This window comes from Myxine glutinosa, chromosome 4 (genome assembly GCF_964187855.1).
Source record: "Myxine glutinosa chromosome 4, kmMyxGlut1.1, whole genome shotgun sequence".
Lineage (NCBI taxonomy): Eukaryota > Metazoa > Chordata > Myxini > Myxiniformes > Myxinidae > Myxine > Myxine glutinosa.
This window is the reverse complement of record NC_136264.1, coordinates 51,301,468-51,324,361: the sequence shown is the minus strand read 5'-3', so window position 1 is coordinate 51,324,361 and position 22,894 is coordinate 51,301,468. Positions and strand designations below refer to the sequence as shown.

The window sequence follows — 22,894 nt, the reverse complement described above, 5'->3', positions numbered from 1 at the left end:
AACATACCAGTAAATCCACCAAGGAATGGCTGAAAAGAAAGAAATGGAGAGTTCTGGAATGGCCAAGTCAAAGCCCGGATCTAAATCCCATCGAGGTGTTGTGGGGGGATTTGAAACGAGCTGTGCATGCAAGAAACCCCTCAAACATCGCACAGCTGAAAGAATTCTGCATGGAGGAGTGGGCACAAATTTCTCCCAGTCGATGTCAGAGACTTTTAGACAGTTATAAGAAACGCCTACTTGAGGATGTTTCTGCCAAAGGGGGCAATACCACCTTTTAGAGCCAAGGGTGTACTTACTTTTTCTACATGCGAAATTTGCATTTATGTTTCTTTAAATTATACAATGGACTACAAAATGTAAATGTTTCATGATATTTGTTATATTATATCACCTTTATCTTTCAATATTGTTGAAATGAAGATCAAATAGCTGTATGTTGAAATATGTTGAAATATGTTGTAAAAGTCAAAACTTTACATGGGGTGTACTTACTTTTTCACGTGACTGTATATATATATATATATATATATAGACAGGATATGTCGATAGATCGGAGACATCCCTTCAGCTCCATGCACCTCACCTTGCAGTAATCCACCGTTGCCAAGAACTCATAAGAACCCATGGAAAGCTCGGGTCGCTCGCAATAGTCAACTCGCCTGCCGGTGTGGTCCAGGTGTTGAAAGAAATGTTGGGGAACTGATGGAAAAAAAAAATTAAGAATAAAAGGGTGCTCCACTTTTGCTGCTCATTTGGGGCCTTTGAATCAAATTTATTTGGAGCTTAGCCACTCAGTAGCTAATGGTTACAATAAATACTACTTTAGAAGCATCATATCAAGAAAACTTCCAGCTGATTATGAACTATGAATTCGGTCCATGTTTTTATTTGTTCCCATTTCCCCCATTAAATATTGTACCTTATTTAAGGATTTCTTGTGATTTATCAATCCAATTGTAGGAATCCTGCCAGCTTAAAAACAGACATTTCCTGCTTTGTTGTGGATTACATAATGTGCACAACTTGGTTCTACTGGGTAGGTGTTTTTCATTTCCTCCATTTCTACCTTTCTACCAATGCCTACACACTGAGTCTCACAGGCAGAATGATTAATCAGCTCAGCGTGCGATGCTCCTCAGATGAACATTAAATGGTCGTCCCGTCTGCTAGCATTCCTTGGTGGATGTTAAAGATCCCATGGTGTCCTTCGTGAAGAATAGGCAAGCTATTGCTGGCACCCTGAACAAATTACAAATTCATGCCCTAACCCACAGAAGGCATTATTGCATCAGCGGTACAGCCGTGCCCTCGGCCAATGATGCTACCCCACAGCATTGTGCTGCATACTAATGAACAAACGAATGAATGAACTTTGTTTCAAATGTTAGTAAGATGAAGTCAGCCAAATAAGTGAATTTCATGGAAGCATTCTCACCAAATTATAAGTTTGTAAAAACAAAAACAAAGTCAGGGTGCAGCTGGTAAAAACCAAACTTGGATGTTTCATTTTCCACTTATTTATCAACCCGAGGTGCTATATATTTAAAATAATAAATAATAATAATACAAGCCAAACAACGAAATACAATAATAATAATAATAATATTGATAAACTCTCGAAGTTGATCAAGTTTATAATCCACAATCAAGAAATCGGTTTTAAAGGAGCAAAAGTGAGCACAACCTTAAATTTTGATAATGCGACATCATTTTAACGACGTGTAATTGAACATTCTAAAAAGTGTGTGAACTCTGGGTATATGCAACAGATTTACGTTTCTGCTTTCATAATTATTCTCTTTTTGTGTATTTTATCATCCGTAGCCAAGCAATGTGGGATAATCCCTCTCATACTCCCACCCCACAACCCAAAACTTTTTTACTCCTTTATTTATTCACTTCACTCCCTAAATTGTACCGTGATCACACACACAACACCCAAACTTATTTTCCAACGTACAGGTACTTTTCAAGGTGAGGAGGAACCCTGCAAGCTGTGAAACAAAACTCTCTTGGCCAATTCACCTCACCTGCTTTGATTACTGGAGAATCCATTACATCACTTTACAGATGGCTCCACTATGTGCAGGATAATACCTCACACCTTGACAGGCAGGCTGTGGCATCGTCGCTCGGTGCTGATCTGGTGAAAACTAAGCAACTAGTCATCTATCTTGTAACACACCTTTAGTGCAAGAAAGACCCGTATTCTCACTTCGTCCCTAAATAAGGACCGACAAGCAAATGCAGCAATTCATTTCTGTTGTCAACCTTTAGGAGTGGTAGTCGCTGAAGCCCCTTGGCTTCACTTTCGACTGTAACCTGTCTTGGGTAGATCATATCTCCAAGCGGGCCACGGAATTGTCTCCAGAGTAAAGTTCTTCCTCTGCCCTCCTAAACTAAAGGAGCACAAAGCCTATATAATCGAGAGTCATGGAATATGGTTCCCTACTGTCGACTGATGTTGTTTTACAACTTGCCACACTTGAGGCCCTCTGTTATATTCGAATATTGTGCCAGCAAGGTGAGTCTTGTGGTCTGCTTCATGCACACTGTAGGGAAGTTGGTTACCTTGCAGTTTTTTTTTACTTTGTTATATTTTGGTCTTCTTCCTCCTGCTCTCTCACCTCTCTGCCCAGCCGTTGACCCTCCAGGTCATTATGCATTCTCCCAGAAACCCTTTCCTTATTACCATCCCCAAATCCAAGCTCAACAGTCACCTCTATTCTTTCATACCCCTCTTTTTCTCACTTGTAGAACTGTCTTCCTGGGTCCATTGTCACCAACTTTTCTCTCTGGATTTAAAGTCTGCTGTGCTGCCTCCACCTTCACAATCTTTCCCATTTCCACTAATGAGCTTTACCACACCAGCCGAGACCTTTTTCTCAACTTTCTCCTGCAATTTCCTCTCATTGTACTGTGGTGCATCAATTTGTTGACATCCATTTGTCCCATTTTCTCCATTGTTTCATTGACAATATATTTACACACTTCCATGAGCTAAATAAATGGATGGAATTGAAGTACAACTGAACACTGGTCGAAACAGAACATTGATTGAAGTAGAATGTCCTTGGTGGGAAACAAGGAGAAGCTAATCAGTAAAAGTTTATAATTGAAAAAACTGGACTTGCAAGTCAGCAGAACCGACGTTTCAGCGAGAATCCAATCGCCAAAATGTCGGCTCTACCGCCTTTCAAGTCCAGCTTTTTCAATTATAAGCCATTTCCATTAATTAAACTGTAAAGGTCCCAAAACACTTGCCACAAGCTTTCCAGCTGTTGCCCAAACCTCCAAAAAAAATTGGGGTTTTTTTTTAAATTTTTTTATCGTGTGAACAAAGAATGACTCCGCTCTATGGCGGTTTGCTATGGTTCTGGCATGAATAATAAAAGGTCTCAGCAGATGGCACAATCTTCAAGAAATCTTCTTGCCTCTGGAAGGAGCTCTGTTGCAATGGTCAATGTTGCAATGCTTTTTGATCAAACATGAGGTCCTTTGGCATTTGCGAAGTTGGGCCTAAACTTGTTCAATTTCAAGTGAGACAGAATGCATCCACAGTTTCAACACAGGCAACCAATTATTCTGCAATTGCACATACAATATGGGAGGAATTCTCCAAAATTAGTTGTTCAACATGTTTGATGTTTGCTGAGTGACAGCAGTTGTTTGCAAGTGAGAATGCTCAACACTTACCAATTCACCTCCATTGGAGAAAGACCTGCCCCTTAATCACCTTTACCACTTCTACGAGCAACATTTAAGCTGCATGGGCCACAAGGGGACCATGCTCCCATATAAACCCTTCCACTTATCGAAATTGCAATGTGCAAATTACGTTCCCTATCGACACAGGGGGTAATTCAATTCAAAGCTTCAGATTCATACAGGCAAAATTCAACGAACAAGAAACAAAACAAAAAAGCCGTTATGCAGCACGATACTTGCAAAATCCACTCCCCCCACCCCCCAAGAAAGTTGCGATGCAGACATCGAATTGGCCATTTCATAAGACTACAATTGACGACCTTAATCAAAGCTCGGGTCAATCGGATTAAAATTGATTATTTTTCAGATGAAAATTGATGATATTAGAAGTTTGACCTTGAGTTGACGGGACATGGGAATTTATATCGTTACGTTTGTGGGGGTAGGTGAAGAAATGCCTTACGAAAGTTAGGAATGTATACTTTAGCATGGACCGTGTGACGCGAAGAAGAAGAATCTCCATTAATAAGTAGAGAATCTGTATGGAATAATATCTATGTGTATCTCCATACGAGGGGTGGAGCTATGCTAATTAGGTAGGTCTTCCAGGTTAATAAACCCAAGTGTGTAATTGGCCCCTTGTGATTTTTCCCTTTGTTCTCATAAAATTCACTCGGCCAGCCATGCAATCGGCACATTGCCACAGCCACATCGGCAAGCCCGACAGAAACCCAGCACATTTGCCGATCGGCAAGGAACCCTGCCCCCGAACATTCTCAATGGGCGTCAAGAAAGGCCATGAGGCCCCGCCCCGAAGGGAACGATTGGTCATGGCCATGAACTGAAGTGGTGGGGCGTGGGGATTGGTTTGAGTGTGACGTCAGCGAGAAGAGGGGAGGGTGCGTTTCCCCCTTTCTCGCTCTTCTGGTCCTGGCTTCGTGGCGAACGGACTTTTCTGTCTCAGACTCGGGGTGGCGCCTGACTCGTGTGCGCTTGTGAGTAGAGCTTTTCCGGAGCTGTTGTGGAAAACTTTCACGTTTTAGCGTGAGGAGGAGGTGTTGGTTGACGGTGGTGCTCTTCGGAGATGGAGGAGGTCGCGAGCGAAACAAAGAAGGATCCTGTCTGCTTGCTTCACGCCGGCAGCTGGCTATAGGCGCGGTTCCGCGCCTTCTTGTGCGCTTCCCGCGCTGTGACTCTGGTTCGACGACCAGCAAGCCATACCAGCTATTTGGGGACACAAAGCTGAGTGCCGGCCGATTATAAGCGCATTTTATTTTCTTTCTCTTTCCCTATGTCTGTAATTGAGTCCGTATAGAGGATCCCTCACCTTAGCCTATTACTATTAGTTTTACCTCAACATTTATATTGTCTTTGCATTTATTTTCATTAAATTCATTATTTGTTGCATCTTACTTTTGTGTGTCTTGTTTCGTTTCTTTGTTCTGTGGTTTCGGGTTTAACCCAGTGTGTTCCCGATTAGACAAGGCTTCGAACCTTCCCGCACGCGTGAAAAGATAATCCCGCCAAGTTCGAAATACGCCTCAGAGTTAAAGCTTGATTCAGTCATCCGTCACCCAGGGGTCTTAACCCCGGGGACACGACAATATAATAGAGGGAGCAGAAGACAAGAGGGGGAGAGAGAGAGAGAAGCACAACAGTAGAGAAAAGGGACATTGGGAGATCTGTGGAAGGGAGAGGGCTGGGGTGGGGTACACGGTATAAACAAGATGGACACTACTAGGACTTTCAGGAAAGAAAACATAATTTGAAAAAGGTAGATTTGGGGTGTATTAATTGGGGTAGAAAATATTAAGGTTTTGGATATAAAAAAAAAATAACCACCTTTAGAGGCCATTAAATGGGGGAAGATATTATGGATAGGGGAAGATATTAAATGGTGGTCAATGGCTGTTTTTAAGACCTTGAGGGAAGAGTGGGATTGAAGAGAGGGTGGGAGTTTGTTACAGAGGCAGGAAAAAGAGGAATAAAAGAGTGAAGGTGAGCAGAGAGTCTTGATTTTGGCAATTTCACCAGAAGGCCGGAGAGGAGTCAGTAGAAGTCAGAAAGACCGCCAACCTGCCTGCGGTGAGAGTGAAAGGCCCTCAGAATCAGCTTCATCGTGGGAAATAACACCGATTCTGAATGGTTTGGTTTCAACAGCGTGAAGCCGAGCTAGGTGTGAGGCAGGAGCACCAGCCCAGAGGGGAGAGCAGTATTCCATCAAGCTGCGGTTGAAAGCGTTTGTATGTGGTGAGGAGCTCAGTCGTGCCAAGGAAGGACTTCGCATGATGGAGGATGCCAAGTTGGCAACTGGCTTTGGAGGCCAGCTTGGAAATGTGGTTTTCCCAGGAAAGATAATGGCAGATAGTGAGACCCAAAAGCATAAGTGACAGAAATTATTTGAGAGCATTGTTCTGTGAAATAGATGGGAGGGTTTTCCAGATGGTCTTTTCGGAGAGACATAGTGAGATTTGTCAGGATTGAATGACATGTTTGACTTGTTTGACCAGCTTGTGATTTTATCCAGATCTGCAGTGTGAAGAGGCTGCTGACTGCCGATCTGGAGGTTGAGATATTGAGCGGCAGAGAGGAGTCATCAGCAAAGAAATAGAGAGGATTTTCCAGAGTCAGAGAGATCATTACTAAAGTCCAGAAAAAGCCGCCAGGGGCCCAGAACACTGACTTGAGGAACTCTAGCCTGAACAGGAAGGGGAGACGAGAGAATTATATTTAAAGCCATACGTTGACTACGACAGGAGAAGTCCACGAGCTATGCATGGAGGTTACTATGGATACCATAAGAGGAGAATTTGGTGAGCAGGATGGTGTGCCAGACTGTATCAAAGGCACGAGATAAGTCAAGGGAGACGAGACAAGTCAAGGGAGACAGCTCTGATTTCCTGTTTGGTGTTGAGGACCTCTCTCCATTGTTGACACAGCAGAAGCAGCATGTCCAGAGTATAATGACGTGGTCTGAACCCAAATTGATGATCTGAGATCAAGCCATTGGAGAAGAGGAATGATTTAATATCAGAAGTGATGATGGATTCCATGACCATGCTGATGATTGGGAGCAGGCTGATTGGTCTGTAGCATCAAGGATCTGTTTTTGCACCTTTTTGTGTTAAGTGGCAATGTTAGCTGTTTTCCAAGCAGGTGGCAGATGACATTGAGCAAAAGAGAGGGTGAAGAGAATAGAGAGAGGGTGTGATAGAGCGGCAGAGCATGATTTTGTGACCCATGGACTGATGCCGTCTTATTCATTTATTTTCTGCCATCACTTATTTATTTATTTTCTGCCGTCACACCATCCGGGTTACCGGTGCACTCGCTGCGCTACCCTGAGGTCAACATGCAACAGCATATACAGAGTAAAGGGTAAGTGGTGATTTTATTGTTTATTTATTACATACATATTTGCAGTGTTTTTGCTTCATGTAATCCTTCCCTCAAACATTTCCTTGTTATTAAATATATGTTGTCTCAGGGTGAATTACACTTATAATAATAATAATTCATTTATTTTGTATAGCGCTTTTCCAGAAGCCCAAAGGCGCTTTGACAGAGTGGAAAACATAATGCATAACAATACATGAAAACAACAATTGCAAAAAGACAAGAATCAAGAAAACAAACAGCAGCGATATACGGCATATATATAAGACAAGAATCAAAAAGACAAGACAAGAATCAATAGGGAAATATTTAAAGCAAAAGGAGGGAGAAGGAGAAGAGATAGTCAGGGGTTAAATGCTGTGGGTTGAATGTTGAATGCAGCGTTGAACAGGTGGGTCTTTAGTGATGTTTTGAATGTGGTGAGTGAGGAGGAGTCTCTGATGGTGTGAGGTAGTGAGTTCCAGAGGGTGGGAGCAGCGATGGAGAAGGCCCTGTCCCCCCAGGATCTGAATTTGGTCCGGATGGAGGGGGTCAGGAGGTTGGTACCAGCAGAGCGGAGGTTGCGGGTGGGAGTGTGTCTGGAGAGGAGGTCAGCCAGGTAGGATGGGGCCAGGTTATGGAGGGCTTTGTATGTCAAGAGGAGGATTTTGTACTGGATTCTCTGGGGGATGGGGAGCCAGTGAAGCTTGTAAAGGACGGGGGTGATGTGGTCACGGGTCCGGGAATGAGTGAGTAGACGGGCAGCGGAGTTCTGAATGTATTGGAGTTTATTGGTGATTTTTGAGGGTGAACCATAGAGGAGGCTATTGCAGTAGTCCAGACGGGAGGTGATGAAGGCGTGGATGAGGGTTTCTGCAGCCGTGGAGGAGAGGGATGAGCGGAGATGGGCAATGTTTTTCAGGTGAAAGAAGGCTGACTTTGTGATCTGTTTAGTGTATTTGTCGAAGGAAAGGGTTTGGTCAAAGATGACGCCAAGATTCCGGATGTGAGGGGAGGTGGATACTGGGATACCGTCGATGTTGAGGGCAAAGTTATGGGTGGATTTTGTGAGCGTTTTTGGGCCAATGATGATTATTTCAGATTTATCACAGTTAAGCTTGAGGAAGTTGATTTGAAGCCAGGATTTTATTTCAGTGATGCAGTTTGTCAGGATAGAGTGGGTGTCGGTGGAGACGGACTTGGTGGAGATGAAAAGCTGGATGTCATCGGCGAAGCAGTGGAATTGGAGACCATGACGGCGGATTAAGTGACCGAGCGGGGACAGGTAAAGGATGAAGAGGAGGGGGCCAAGAACTGAACCTTGGGGGACACCTTGGGGGAGGGGAGCAGTGGGGGATTTGCAGTTATTGATGGAGATGAACTGGCATCTGTCAGAGAGGTATGATTTAATCCAAGAGAGGGCAGTGCCGGTGACGTTAAAGGTGGATTCAAGTCGGGTGAGGAGGATAGTGTGATCGATGGTGTCAAAGGCAGCGCTGAGGTCGAGGAGGACGAGAATGTTGAGGTTGCCAGCGTCAGAGGATAGGAGAAGGTCGTTGGTGATTTTGAGGAGAGCAGTTTCAGTACTGTGGTTGGAGCGGAATCCGGATTGGAATGTTTCATACAAGTTATTGGCAGAGAGATGATGTTTGAGTTGAGTGGCTACAGCGCGTTCCAAAACTTTTGACAGAAAGGGTAGGTTGGAGATGGGTCTGAAGTTGTTTAGGGTGTCAGGGTTTAGACCAGGTTTTTTTAGAATGGGGGTAACAGCAGCAATTTTGAGGGAAGGTGGGACGATGCCTGTAGACAGGGAGGAGTTTATTGTTGCAATGATAAGTGGAGAGAGAGCAGGGAGGGAGGCTTTGACAAAGCTGGAGGGGATGGGGTCAAGAGTGCAGGTGGCAGTTTTCATTCCTATGAGGAGTTCAGAGAGGTCAGTAGGAGAGATTGGGGAGAACCGAGACAGGGGATGGCAGGACAAGGGGGGGCAGGTGGTTGGAGGGGGAGCGGGTGCGGCGGTGGTCAAGCTGTTGTAGATGTTGTCAATTTTGCGTTGGAAGAAAGAGAGGAAGGAGATGCAGTTGTCTACTGTGAATGACTGGGTGGTGGTGTTCAGGGGGCGGAGGAGTTTGTTTATTGTCGAGAAGAGTGCTTTTGGGTTTCCGGAGCCAGAGTGGATAATTTGAGAGTAGTAGGCAGAGCGGGCGCGGGAGAGGGCATCTTTGTAGTGTTGTATGTGGTCCTTGTAGGCTTGGGAGTGAACTGTGAGACCCGTTTTATTGCGGAGTCTTTCAAGTTGGCGAGCACGAGTTTTCATCAGGTGGAGTTCAGGGGTAAACCAGGGAGCAGAATGGGTGAAAGAAACTGTTTTGGTTTTTACAGGCGCAAGCTGGTCAAGGCAGGAGGAGAGAGTGTGGTTGTAGTAGTCAGTGAGGTCGGAAGGGGTGTGGAGGTCAATGAAGGGAGAAGTGGACATTTTTTCAGAGAGGGTGGATGAGAATGAGGTAGGTGAAAGAGCGTTTAGCTTACGGAAGTTGATTGTGCGATAATGCCTTGGTGTTGGGGCGGGGATGTTGATGGTCAGAGTGATGGCTAAGTGGTCAGAGAGGGTGAGGTCGGAGCCATAGAGATGGTGCAAATTTAATCCAGTGGAGCAGACAAGGTCCAAAATGTGACCACGGATATGGGTAGGAAAGTCGACATGTTGAGTGAGGTTAAAGCAGGTGAGTAAATCAGTGAAGTCAGTGGTTATTGTGGAGTCAGTGGAGTCCATGTGGATATTGAAATCACCAAGGAGGAGGATTGAGGGGGAGAGGGAACATAGCTGGGTCAGAAAGTAGGAGAAGTCAGACAGGAATGATGGGTGTGGTTTGGGAGGGCGGTAGACGACAGCCATGACTGACTGCGTGTGACCAGAGAGTTTTAAAGCCAGGTGTTCAAATGATGGAGCAGATGAGATGGAGATGAGGTTGGTCTTGATGTCTTGACGGTGGATAACGGCAATTCCACCACCTCGGCCCTCCGAGCGTGGTTTATTGACGTAGGAATATCCATTGGGTGTGGTGAGGTTGAGTGTGTAGTAGTCCAGAGGTTGTTGCCAGGTTTCGGTGAGACAGAGAAAGTCCAGTTTGTTATCCAGGATGTATTCGTTCAGGATGAGGCATTTATTGTTGAGGGACCGGGTGTTGAACAGGGTGAGCTTGATGTTGTTTTGAACAGCAGGGATGAATTCAGGTGATTTAGCCAGGGTTCGTAGGCAAGAGGTGCGATCGTGTGGGTTGCTGTGACCAGGTGCGCTGGGACGAAGAGTGAGAGTGCGCTGAGCCGACCAGAGGACGGGGATGGAGTGACCTGATTGCAAATAAACAAACTTGCGACCGGAGCCACGGTGAATGTACCTGGGTCGTCGGAGGAGTCCATTTGATTTGATGGCAGAGATGCATGATGGGGTGGAGCGGGTATTGAGCAGAAGAAGCCTTGCGGCGGAGTACTTCAGAGCCATGCCAGGCAGGAGCGAAGGGACGAGTACGAGGCCAAGGTCGAGGAGGCAAAGCGGCAAACGCAGCGGCAAACGCAGCGGCAAACGCAGCGGCAAACGACTGCAGCCGCTAATCAAGACCACAGCGGCAAACAAGGCCACAAGGCCACCAAGACCACAAGGCCACCGGCAAACAAGGCCACGGCCACAAACAACGGGAGCGGGCCTTTCGATTCCGTATTCCGTACCATCAAAAGCAGATTCCGTTATCCAGCCGGAGAACACGCGGCACGTGCGGGTGTGAAAAGGCAGGACAGGTGTGAGATGTCAGGTCAGAAAAGTAGAAGCAGACCCTGTACATCCATCCAGTCGGAGAAGCGGCGAATATGCAACGCCAGCGTCCTCTCGCAACCGAACCCGGAAGTCTTATTCTGGCTGTATCATTTTGTGGTTTATGTTGGTTGTGGGTTGAAGTTTGGAAAGACGGTTAAAACCAGCCTCAGATCGCGTTCATGTCCAACGGATACTCGTTGATAGGTCACGCATATATATTCAAATAATTAGATCGGTCACGGGCGGCTATCGGCACTCCCTCTGGTTAATTTTCAGGTCCCAAAAAGTAGTGCAACGTGGCAAATAAGACTAATAACTTGCTCGGGCTGTGAACTTGACTGGTGGTTGTGGTCGTTTTGACATGACACGCAGCCTCGAACCATCCCAGCGGCTGTACCAATACTTTCTTCTCTTGCGTAGAGTACTGTACTGGGTTTAATGCGGTTAAATGCAATTGTGAAAACATTATTCCAACAGGTACAGACCTTCTGTGGTACATGAGCAAAAGGTGCAGTGGAAGCGCCGCCCACCATCGATGAACTGCATGAAGGGGCACATGTAGGCCTTGCAGCGGTTGCATCGCACAGGGCCCATGTCACCATGATTTACGACAGCCGGTGGAGCCTGAAGAATAAGTGGCATAATGTTGGTGACAGGCAAAATATTTCCATACATAATTACAAGGCCCTTCCATAGTATGAGTATTCATTTCATTTTCCTCCAATTTAAAGAAGAATGTTATTTCTCCACCCACCTCCACCCATCTGGCCCCTCCCCCCTCCCACTCCCACTCCCACCCCAATAGATGCTGAAATAAATCCAAAAGCCAAATAAAATGGCCTGTTCTATCTTATGTTCCAATAAGAGTGCATGATTCTGTGATTTTAAGTTCAAATACCATCTTGTATTAATTGGGCCATTGTCTAGGTCTCATATCCTTGTAATTATTGTTTCCCATCATTGTTCTACAATTAATAAATGTACGAGCTCCTCCATGAGATTTCGAGGTATTAAAAATAAAAAACAAACAAACAAATAAATAGTCAATGGTCAGTCGGTCAAAAGTAATCAACATTGCGCACAAATGTCATGGGGTAGGGAGGTGGGAGAAGCTTGGGCATTCGGCAGTAACAAACAAGTGAATAATTGACTGAAATAATGAATAATTGAAAGACAGAAAAAATACCCACCTTCACATTCATTATGAAGTACCATGCTCAAAATTAAAGGCCACAGCTATGGGGTCATGGTACATGCATTAATAATTTTGACATTCAACAACTCAAGTTCAATGTGAATGCACTGGCTCTGACACAAACAAAAATATGCAATAAGGGGAAAAAAGGGAAAAATAAAAGGAAAGGAAATGTCCAAAAAAAAAGGAAGGCAGCCATGGCAATTATTCTTTCTAACAAGAAAATAAATAAATAAATTGTTTCAATCCATCGCATTGGACGAGTAATACTATTTTCGCCACAACAGAATTAGCTTGTGGAAACAACGGGAGGGGTTGCAGCCATGATTTCTAGCCACAGGGATGCGTGACAGAGTCAGGTGTGTGATCGCAGCGCTCTGGTGAACGGGCCGAAAGGGTGAGCATGGAATTTTTTTTTTTTTTTTTTTTCAAGCAACAGCTGGCTTTCCAATTTGGTCTTGCTGGGCCACTGGTAATATGATGCACAGAGCGTGCGGCCGCACAGGAACGATGCGAGGTGAAGATTGTGGAAGTCTTTAGAGTAAAGTGCCACGACGATTCGGTCATTTGTAAAACAGGTGTGACGCACACCCTGCCTGCTCACTCGGATGGAATCCATCGTAAACAGATGAAACAACCAATCAAATTTAGCTTTCTTTCTACACAATGTCATTATTAATGATGACAAATTCACAAGTCTTTTTTTTTCCAGGCCATCGATAGGACGAGTAGGTTTTCTATTTTATCTCTCCCGTCAACCATTGCACATGTCCAACTACTCCTGCAGAGAGAATGTGGGGTGATACCGTTACACTTCTTTGACATTTTCGCAAGCGCGCAGGGTTGGTCGGGACTGAAAAGATCCTCAAAGATCTTTCCTAATCACTGCGGCTTTACACAAGAACAACTACGTTTGAGGGCAAGATTATTAGACTTCCAGGTGGCAAAACTGACCCGTCGTTCGGACAGCCTTAGAGGTTTCAGTTGTCCGACAGACCAGATTGTTTGGCCCGGACAGTCGAATAACCATCAATGTCAAGTCCTGGTTTAATATTTGTCTGGAGATGAGTAACCCATCTCTCTGGCCTCTGGCCTTGCCCCCCCCAGCTCTCTCTGGGCTCTGTCCCGCAAATATTCCTACAGGTCGCACAAGATCTGCCTGCAACCCTCTTATGGTCAAACTGTCAAAATCAAGACTCTCTGCTCACCTTCACTCCTTCATTCCTCTTTTCTCCCGCCTCTGGAACAAACTCCCTCACTCTCTTCAATCCCACTCCACCCTCCAGGTCTTTAAAACAGCTGTTCACCACCATCTCTTATCTTCCCCCATCCAAAACCTTGATCTTTTCTACCCCCGCTAATTTCACCCCAATTCCACTTTTTTGAAATACCAACTTCTGTCCTGGAAGTCCTTGGTGTCCTTGTGTTTTATACTTCTCCCTCCCCCCCCCCCTTCCCACGCCTCCTCCCCCCAAGCCCTCTCCCTTCCACACATCTCCCTGCTCTCAAATGTTGTGTTTGTGTGCTTCCCCTTCTCTCCCCATCTTGTTTTCCGCTCCCTCTTTTTATATATTTTGTTTGTCTGGTTGATTTGTTTGTGAAGTAAATGTTAGCTCTTTCACGAGCCTAGATTCAGTATACAAAAAAAAAAAAAAAAAAAAAAAACCCGAGTCAGTGGTTTTATTTACACAGGATGGTGTCTCAATAAAATGTATGCAGACTAATATTTCAGAAGTATTAATTAAATAGGAGAGAGACACAGAGACAGACAGAGAGAGACAGAGAGATACAGAGAGAGACAGAGAGAGACAGAGAGAGACAGAGAGATACCGAGAGATACCGAGAGACAGAGAGATACAGAGAGACAGAGAGATACCGAGAGACAGAGAGATACCGAGAGACAGAGAGACAGAGAGATACCGAGAGACAGAGAGATACCGAGAGACAGAGAGATACCGAGAGACAGAGAGATACCGAGAGACAGAGAGATACCGAGAGACAGAGAGATACCGAGAGACAGAGAGATACCGAGAGACAGAGAGATACCGAGAGACAGAGAGATACCGAGAGACAGAGAGATACCGAGAGACAGAGAGATACCGAGAGACAGAGAGATACCGAGAGACAGAGAGATACCGAGAGACAGAGAGATACCGAGAGACAGAAAGATACCGAGAGACAGAGAGATACCGAGAGACAGAGAGATACCGAGAGACAGAGAGATACCGAGAGACAGAGAGATACCGAGAGACAGAGAGATACCGAGAGACAGAGAGATACCGAGAGACAGAGAGATACCGAGAGACAGAGAGATACCGAGAGACAGAGAGATACCGAGAGACAGAGAGATACCGAGAGAGACAGAGAGAGACAGAGAGACAGAGAGATACCGAGAGAGACAGAGAGATACCGAGAGACAGAGAGATACCGAGAGACAGAGAGATACCGAGAGACAGAGAGATACCGAGAGACAGAGAGATACCGAGAGACAGAGAGATACCGAGAGACAGAGAGATACCGAGATACCGAGAGACAGAGAGATACCGAGATACCGAGAGAGATACCGAGAGACAGAGAGATACCGAGATACCGAGAGAGATACCGAGAGACAGAGAGATACCGGAGATACCGAGAGAGATACCGAGAGACAGAGAGATACCGAGATACCGAAAGAGATACCGAGAGACAGAGAGATACCGAGATACCGAGATACTGAGAGACAGAGAGATACCGAGAGAGATACCGAGAGACAGAGAGATACCGAGATACCGAGAGAGATACCGAGATACCGAGAGAGATACCGAGAGACAGAGAGATACCGAGAGACAGAGAGATACCGAGAGACAGAGAGATACCGAGAGACAGAGAGATACCGAGAGACAGAGAGATACCGAGAGACAGAGAGATACCGAGAGACAGAGAGATACCGAGAGACAGAGAGATACCGAGAGACAGAGAGATACCGAGAGACAGAGAGATACCGAGAGACAGAGAGATACCGAGAGACAGAGAGATACCGAGAGACAGAGAGATACCGAGAGACAGAGAGATACCGAGAGACAGAGAGATACCGAGAGACAGAGAGATAACGAGAGACAGAGAGATACCGAGAGACAGAGAGATACCGAGAGACAGAGAGACAGAGAGATACCGAGATACCGAGATGCCGAGAGAGATACCGAGATACCGAGAGAGATACCGAGATACCGAGAGAGATACCGAGATACCGAGAGAGATACCGAGAGACACCGAGAGAGATACCGAGAGACACCGAGAGAGATACCGAGAGACACCGAGAGAGATACCGAGAGACACCGAGAGAGATACCGAGAGACACCGAGAGAGATACAGAGAGACACCGAGAGACAGAGAGACACAGAGAGACAGAGAGAGACAGAGAGAGACAGAGAGAGACAGAGAGACAGAGAGACAGAGAGATAGAGAGATAGAGAGATAGAGAGATAGAGAGAGAGAGAGAGAGAGAGAGAGAGAGAGAGATGGGCAATGTTGAGTATTACCAATACCTAACAGATGGCGTTCGCATGCAATTGGAATACACTACTCACAATAAGTTAGGGATATTGGCAGGTTCTTCGGTGTGGTTGATTTTGTGTTTAAATTATGTTGAAAAAAGTTGTTGGTCCTAATTCTATGGTTATTAATGTGTGAAAAAACACAACATTCTTGATTTCAATACCCTAACCCTAACCCCTATAAAAAAAAAAAAGTCACTCCCACAATATCCCTAACTTATTGTGAGTAGTGTAATTGCAAGTTATCATTCAGCTATTACTCACAAAGAAGAGCAGAACAACAGCATGGCATACTTTTTGATATATAAAGTCCATGTACATTTTATTGAGACAACCTGTAACAAAGTCCGTTTAAAGCTGCAAACGAATGACAGAATGAAGCAGTTAAGCCAGGTTGATTGAAGACAAGATGATACACATCCTACAAAACTGTGACCCCCTTCGAGCCTGCATGCACACCTAATATATTGGTCCACGCTGTAACATGACCTGCCAACTCACGTCATTCGCTTGCGGTTACGTCAATACTGTTTAGAAATACCATGAACACCAAAGTTACGTCAATGCCCGTGAACACAAAAGACCTGCAAAAATAAGTGACGACAAACGACAGCATGAAACAATTAGGCCAGGTTGATTGAAGGCCTCAAGCTTATACCTATCCCACCAAACTGTAACCCCCTTTGAGTCTGCATGCAGGCCTCATATGTTGGTCTATGCTGTAACACTACCCATCAACTCATGCCATTCGCTTGCAGTTACGTCAACGCCCGTGTTTGGAAAAAGCCTGGCACCAAGCAAACGCACGAACTCGGCCCCCCTTAGGGCAGACCTTTTAACACCCCCAAGCAAGCAGCACACCAAGCAACCATCCAAGAGGAATGCACACCAACAACAACAACTTACAGGCCAAGATCCAAGGTGAGCGCATGCCATAATCAACAACCACAGCACACCAAGCCATCTGTCACCCACTATCTGACTCCTGAACTGACACTCTAAAGTCAAAATAGAAATCAAGAGACCTAAAAGTGCTATGGAGGACAAATCAGCTCGTTGCACAATGCAAAGCAAGGTAAGAGAACACCAAAGACAAGTGCAAAGAAGTGACAACAGACATTTGAAATAGGTTCACGTCACCTGTTACACATGCAAAAGGAAAGGGCCAAGTGTGAGGAAGCTGCTCATGTATGAATTGCAACTGATGGTCTCTTCCCAAGCTACAATTTTTTTAAGCCCTTCAATTGGATTATTAAGGGCATCTGCAAGGCCATTCAACCAAAACGATTAATTTCACACTCAACTGTGAGCCATGGTGATGAGAGATTGGATATGCATATGCAAATGAGTACGAGTCATTTTCATCTCCACCTTCATTCATGGATTCATGAGACAACAGTTGTCGTTATAGTGACCTTGCTAAAATATACACAAGTAGTGGACAACAAAAATGGGCACACATGGGTAAATGAGGGACACCAAGCAACAGCTTCCATACGGGTCTGGCCCATGTGTTAATTAAACAAATAACATTCCAGCATGCTTAGGGTCATAGATAAAAATGCTGCACAGGCCTGGATGCCTATAATTATAACTAGCATGGCTGCAAGAGGAGACCACCGATGCCCCCATCCAGAGAAGGTGTCGCCCAATGGTTTGATCAGCATGACATTGATATTATCCATACATCAAGGCCTTCTCAGTCACCAGATATGAACCCAATCGAGCATTGATGGGATATTCTGGACCGACGCCTGAAACAGCATTTTCCACCTCCATCTAACAGGTGTGATTTGATTGGCTTTCTCGTGGAAGAACGGTGCTGGATCCCTCCTGCAGAATTCCAGACGTTGGTGGACTCCAAGCCACTGCGGGAGCATACAGGCCGCACTGGACACACGTGGTGACCTAACGCCCTAATTAAGTGACTTTACATTCGTGTTTCCTTTTTCTTGTCCATTACCTGCTTATAAATATTGTGTCAGAATACTTGCCAGATCAATTAGTACATGAAATGGAAGATATAATTATAAAGCAATAAAGGCAAAGATTAAAGTTCAACATACCTATGCTGTAAACACCACATGCAGCCTGCATTTATATGTACTACATGTAATGTCAATGAATTAATTGTATATCTCATCCCAACAAGGAGTTTGGCCAGGCTACCAGCACATGATAACGTACTTGTGTTAAAATGTACTACTGCATTGGATCTCCAACATAAATAATCTAAATGCAGAGGAGGCAACTGCCTTCACTTCCTCATCCAAAAGATGGCATGCTCCACAATGCAGAAACATCACCCCCACCTGCCTCTTCAGAGTGCAACAGAGTGGCAGCTTTTAGTCAATTCCAACGGTATCAGACTTAAACCCAAACTAGAGAGCACAATGGCAAGCAATACCATCAACTTGGTATTGGTTTTTCATACCTGTGTACAGAATCGTCGGTCTTTTGTATTGCGTATTCTGAGGCCTAGTGTAGTAGGCTACCGTGTCCGACCTTGGCTTGAGGCTTTGTTTTTGTCTCAGCGGTTCTTCGATCGCGCTGCAATTACTTTCTGGTCTCTGGTTTTCCCGGTCCTTTCACCCCATACTTCCTTGTTTTAAAATCTCCTCAAAAAAAAAAAACCAAAAAAATATTTCCTTATCTGTTCTTATTGGTTTATTCGTTCTTCGACCACGTTGTTTGTGATCACGTTGTTAAAAAATGTCTAATCTGTCCCCTGAAGAACTGTATTCTGTCATATTCTATAACACCTTTTTCTTCTTCTTCTATAAAAGGATGCTTTCGACTTCCTCACCAAATCTATTCATTCCAAAAAAAATTTCCATCTCTTATAGTGCATCTTTCATTCATTCCCTAAACTCTCCAGCACTCCACCCCTCCTTCAGCGTCCTCAAACGTATTTTTGACTAGAATGTCTCAAGAAACTCATTTTGCAATAAATGTTCGTTTCCCATTAATCGTACACTTTTCAAAATCCAATCTCACCCCTCCCCTCCAAATCTTCCCCATCACCCTTTCCCTCCAAAACTTCCCCATCACCCCTTCCCCCCAAATCTTCCCCATCACCCCTCCCCTTCAAAACTTCCCCATCACCCCTCCCCTCCAAATCTACCCCTTTGCCCCTCCCCTCCAAATCTTCCCCATCACCAATCTCTTTCAAATTTTCCCCCTTGCCCCTCCCCTCCAAATCTTCCCCATCACCCATCCCTTTCAAATCTTGCCCCTTGCCCCTCCCCTCCAAATCTTCCCCATCACCCCTTCCCTCCAAAACTTCCCCATCACCCCTCCCCTCCAAAACTTCCCCATCACCCCTCCCCTCTAAATATACCCCCTTGCCCCTCCCCTCCAAATCAGCCCCATCACCCATCTCTTTCAAATCTTCCCCCTTGCCCCTCCCCTCCAAATCTTCCCAATCACCCATTCCTTTCAAATCTCCCCCCACACCCATCCCGTCCGAGACTCTCCCTCGCTCCTCCCCTCCTAGACTCCCCTCTCAGCCCTCCTCCTCAAAGCGTCCTCCCCGCTTCTTCCCCCTTCCAACTTTCACCTTCATCTTCCTCAACCTTCTGCCTCACTCTTCCCCCTCGTCAAATAACACCTCACTGCGCCTCACCAAATCACCATCAAACCTTTTGTCCGCCCATTCTTCCCTTTCTCCAAGCTATTCTGTAATCTCTGACACACCTTCAACAGCTCTCCCTACCTCTTCCTCCTCTTCCACATCTTACCCTACTGCTCCCCACCCCTGTTCTGTATCCGATGCTCCCCCTTCCTCTTCCTTAACAGTATGGACCTCAAACATCCGGGGCCTTCGCTCAAACTTGTCTGATCTCTCCATACAGGTTGCTTCTGACAAACCAGACGTGATCTGCTTAACAGAAACTTTCCTCCTTCATGATGTCTCTGATTCCTTGGTATCTTTCCCAGGTTACTCCCTCCTCCGGTATGATAGACCTGAGCCTCGTCCTGGAGGTGGGGTTGCTATCTTTATAAAAAAAACTCTTCCTGCACTGCCCTCTCTCCACATCACCCCCAGGAATACCTTTGGCTATGGCTTCCCCTTCGCTCCCACCTTTTGTTCATATGTGTGTTGTACCGTCCACCAAACAGTGATGACTCCATCTACATCTCGCTGTCTGAGAATATGGACCAACTTCTATCTACCCATCCCAACTCTCTCTTCCTCATATGTGGTGATTTCAACTGTCACCATGCCAGTTGGCTGGGTGTGGGTACCTCTCTCACCAGCCATGGCTCTTCAGCAAAGGACTTCTGTGACTCACTGGGACTCACTGGGACTGACACAATCTGTCAATTTCCCGACCCGGATTTCAGTCAACGGAGCATCTTCTCTTCTGGACTTGGTTATGACTAACTTCCCTGAAAATGTCTGCTGCTCTTCTTCTGCTCCAATCGGCTCTTCTGATCATGTGCTTGTTAAAGTGGACATCTCTCTGACCATTCTCAGAGAGCCTGCTCAGCGTCGACGAGTCTGGCATTTCACTGAGGCCAACTGGCACGGTCTTCAAGCAGCCATCAATCATCTGGACTGGTCTCCCATCTCTACAGCCTCTGACATCAACTCATCCTGGGAATTCTTCCAAAGTAAATTGCACTCTCTCATGCACAGATTTATCCCATCTTGTCTTCAGTTGTCATACCCTTCCTCCCGTCCAGGGTACACGGAATCTTGTGGTGAGGCTATTGCCCAGAAACAACTTGCTTTCGTCTCCTGGAAAGCAAATCCAACGGAAGGAAATCTCATTTCCTTTCACAAAGCCCGAAACAAGTGTGTGTCCACCCTCAGGAGCCAGGAAACAATATCTCTCCGTTCTCAGGACCGAACTCTTATGTCTCCCTCTTCCAAATCCTGGTGGCATCTGGTCAAATCTGTTTCTGGTGTTTGTTCCCCCTCCATCCCCTCCCTCACCTCAAATGGCCACACGGCTGACTCCGCACGTGAAAATGCTGAATGCCTCAACTCTGTGTTTGCCTCTAAATCTTGTGTCCCAAACCCATCCCTCTCTGTACCCACCGTACCCAGTCATACCCAGCTGCTCCTGGACTCTGTGTCCTTTCCTCCTGACAAGGTGGAAAAGTTTCTGTCAACCCTCGACTCGGATTCTGCAACTGGACCCGACGGCATCAGCCCACGGGTCCTAAAATCCTGTTCTTCCGCTCTTTCACTCCCTCTCTCTGTTGTCTTCACCCTGTCTTTTGCTCAAGGTCATCTTCCATCTGCTTGGAAATCTGCCAACATCACCGCTTTGCACAAAAAAGGTGCAAAAACAGATCCCAGCAACTACAGACCAATCAGCCTTCTCCCAATTATCAGCAAAGTCATGGAATCCATCATTGCTTCAGATATGAAATCTTTCCTCTTCTCCAATGGCTTGATCTCTGATCATCAATTTGGTTTCAGGCCTGGACACTCTACTCTGGACATGCTGCTTCTGCTTTCTCAACAATGGATGGAGGTCCTCAATGCCAAACAGGAAATTAGAGCAGTCTCCGTTGACATATCACGTGCCTTCGATACGGTCTGGCACCCCGCTCTGCTCACCAAACTCTCCTCTTTTGGTATCCATGGAAATCTCCACGCATGGCTGGCGGACTTCCTCTCTAGTCGTAGTCAACGTGTGGCCCTGAATGGGTTTCTCTCATCTCCTCTTCCTGTTCAGGCTGGAGTTCCCCAAGGCAGTGTTCTGGGCCCTGTGCTTTTTATGGTCTTCATCAATGATCTCTCTGACTCTCTTGAAAATCCTCTCTATCTCTGTGCTGATGACTCTACTCTCTGTCGCTCCATTCTTCATCCCTCAGATCGGCAGTCTGCAGCCTCCTCACTCTGTGCAGACCTGGACAAAATCACAGACTGGGCAAACAAGTGGAACATGTCTTTCAATCCTGACAAATCTCACACTCTTATGATGTCTCTCCGAAAAGACCGACTGGACAATCCTCCCATCCACTTTCTGAATAATCCTCTCCAAGAAGTTCTGTCACTCAAGCTTTTGGGTCTCACTATCTGCCATGATCTTTCTTGGGAAAACCACATTTCAAATCTGGCCTCCAAAGCCAGTTGCCGACTGGGCATCCTCCGTCGTGCGAAGTCCTTCCTTGGCACACCTGAGCTCCTCACCACATATAAGGCTTTCATCCGCAGCTCAATGGAATACTGCTCTCCCCTCTGGGCTGGTGCTCCTGCCTTACACATAGCTCGTCTTCATGCTGTTGAAACCAAAGCATGCAGAATCATTGGAATCTCCCGCGATGAAGCCAACTCCAAGGGCCTCTCACTCACTCACCGCAGGCAGGTTGGTGGTCTTTCCGTCTTCTACCGACTCCTCTCTGGCCTTGCCCCCCCCCCCCCCCCCAGCTCTCTCTGGGCTCTGTCCCGCAAGTATTCCTACAGGTCGCACAAGATCTGCCTGCAACCCTCTTATGGTTAAACTGCCAAAATCAAGACTCTCTGCTCACCTTCACTCCTTCATTCCTCTTTTCTCCCGCCTCTGGAACAAACTCCCTCACTCTCTTCAATCCCACTCCACCCTCCAGGTCTTTAAAACAGCTGTTCACCACCATCTCTTATCTTCCCCCATCCAAAACCTTGATCTTTTCTACCCCCGCTAATTTCACCCCAATTCCACTTTTTTGAAATACCAACTTCTGTCCTGGAAGTCCTTGTGTTTTATATTTCTCCCTCCCCCCCCCCCCCCCCTTCCCACGCCTCCTCCCCCCAAGCCCTCTCCCTTCCACACATCTCCCTGCTCTCAAATGTTGTGTTTGTGTGCTTCCCCTTCTCTCCCCATCTTGTCTTCCGCTCCCTCTTTCTATATATTTTGTTTGTCTGGTTGATTTGTTTGTGAAGTAAATGTTAGCTCTTTCACGAGCCTCGATTCAGTATACAAAAAAAAAAAAAAAAAAAAAAAAACTATTTTACCAGTAGAGATGAATTACAAAAACACACAAAGAACAACACCCATCCAGAACGTTACAGGCTTCTTTGCGGTGTCCATGAGTATTTGTCTGCCCCTTATCCATTTACCGTCAGTCAATCTATAATACTTTCTCTTTGTCATTTCACTCTTTCATGAGCCTAAACCTAAACCTTACCCTAAACTACAAGTTTGTATGGCAAGGGTGCCCAGAAGGCGTGCATGGTGTTGGTGTCCTGTTTTCTGGGGAGTTTGTAGACAGTGTGGTGAGTGTGACTAGAGTGAGTGATAGGTTGATGATGGTGAAAATGATTGGAAAGCT

The 22,894-nt window shown here is 45.8% G+C and overlaps 1 protein-coding gene across 1 annotated transcript in view; it reads right to left on the bottom strand.

The window, feature by feature from the left end:
- Positions 1-22,894, bottom strand: part of LOC137424631 (SEC24 homolog C, COPII component) — a 102,946-nt gene that overhangs the window by 56,063 nt on the left and 23,989 nt on the right. The window contains 2 exon segments of the mRNA XM_068112291.2: positions 587-702; positions 11,383-11,521. Of these exon segments, the coding sequence (XP_067968392.2) occupies positions 587-702; positions 11,383-11,521 (255 nt within the window).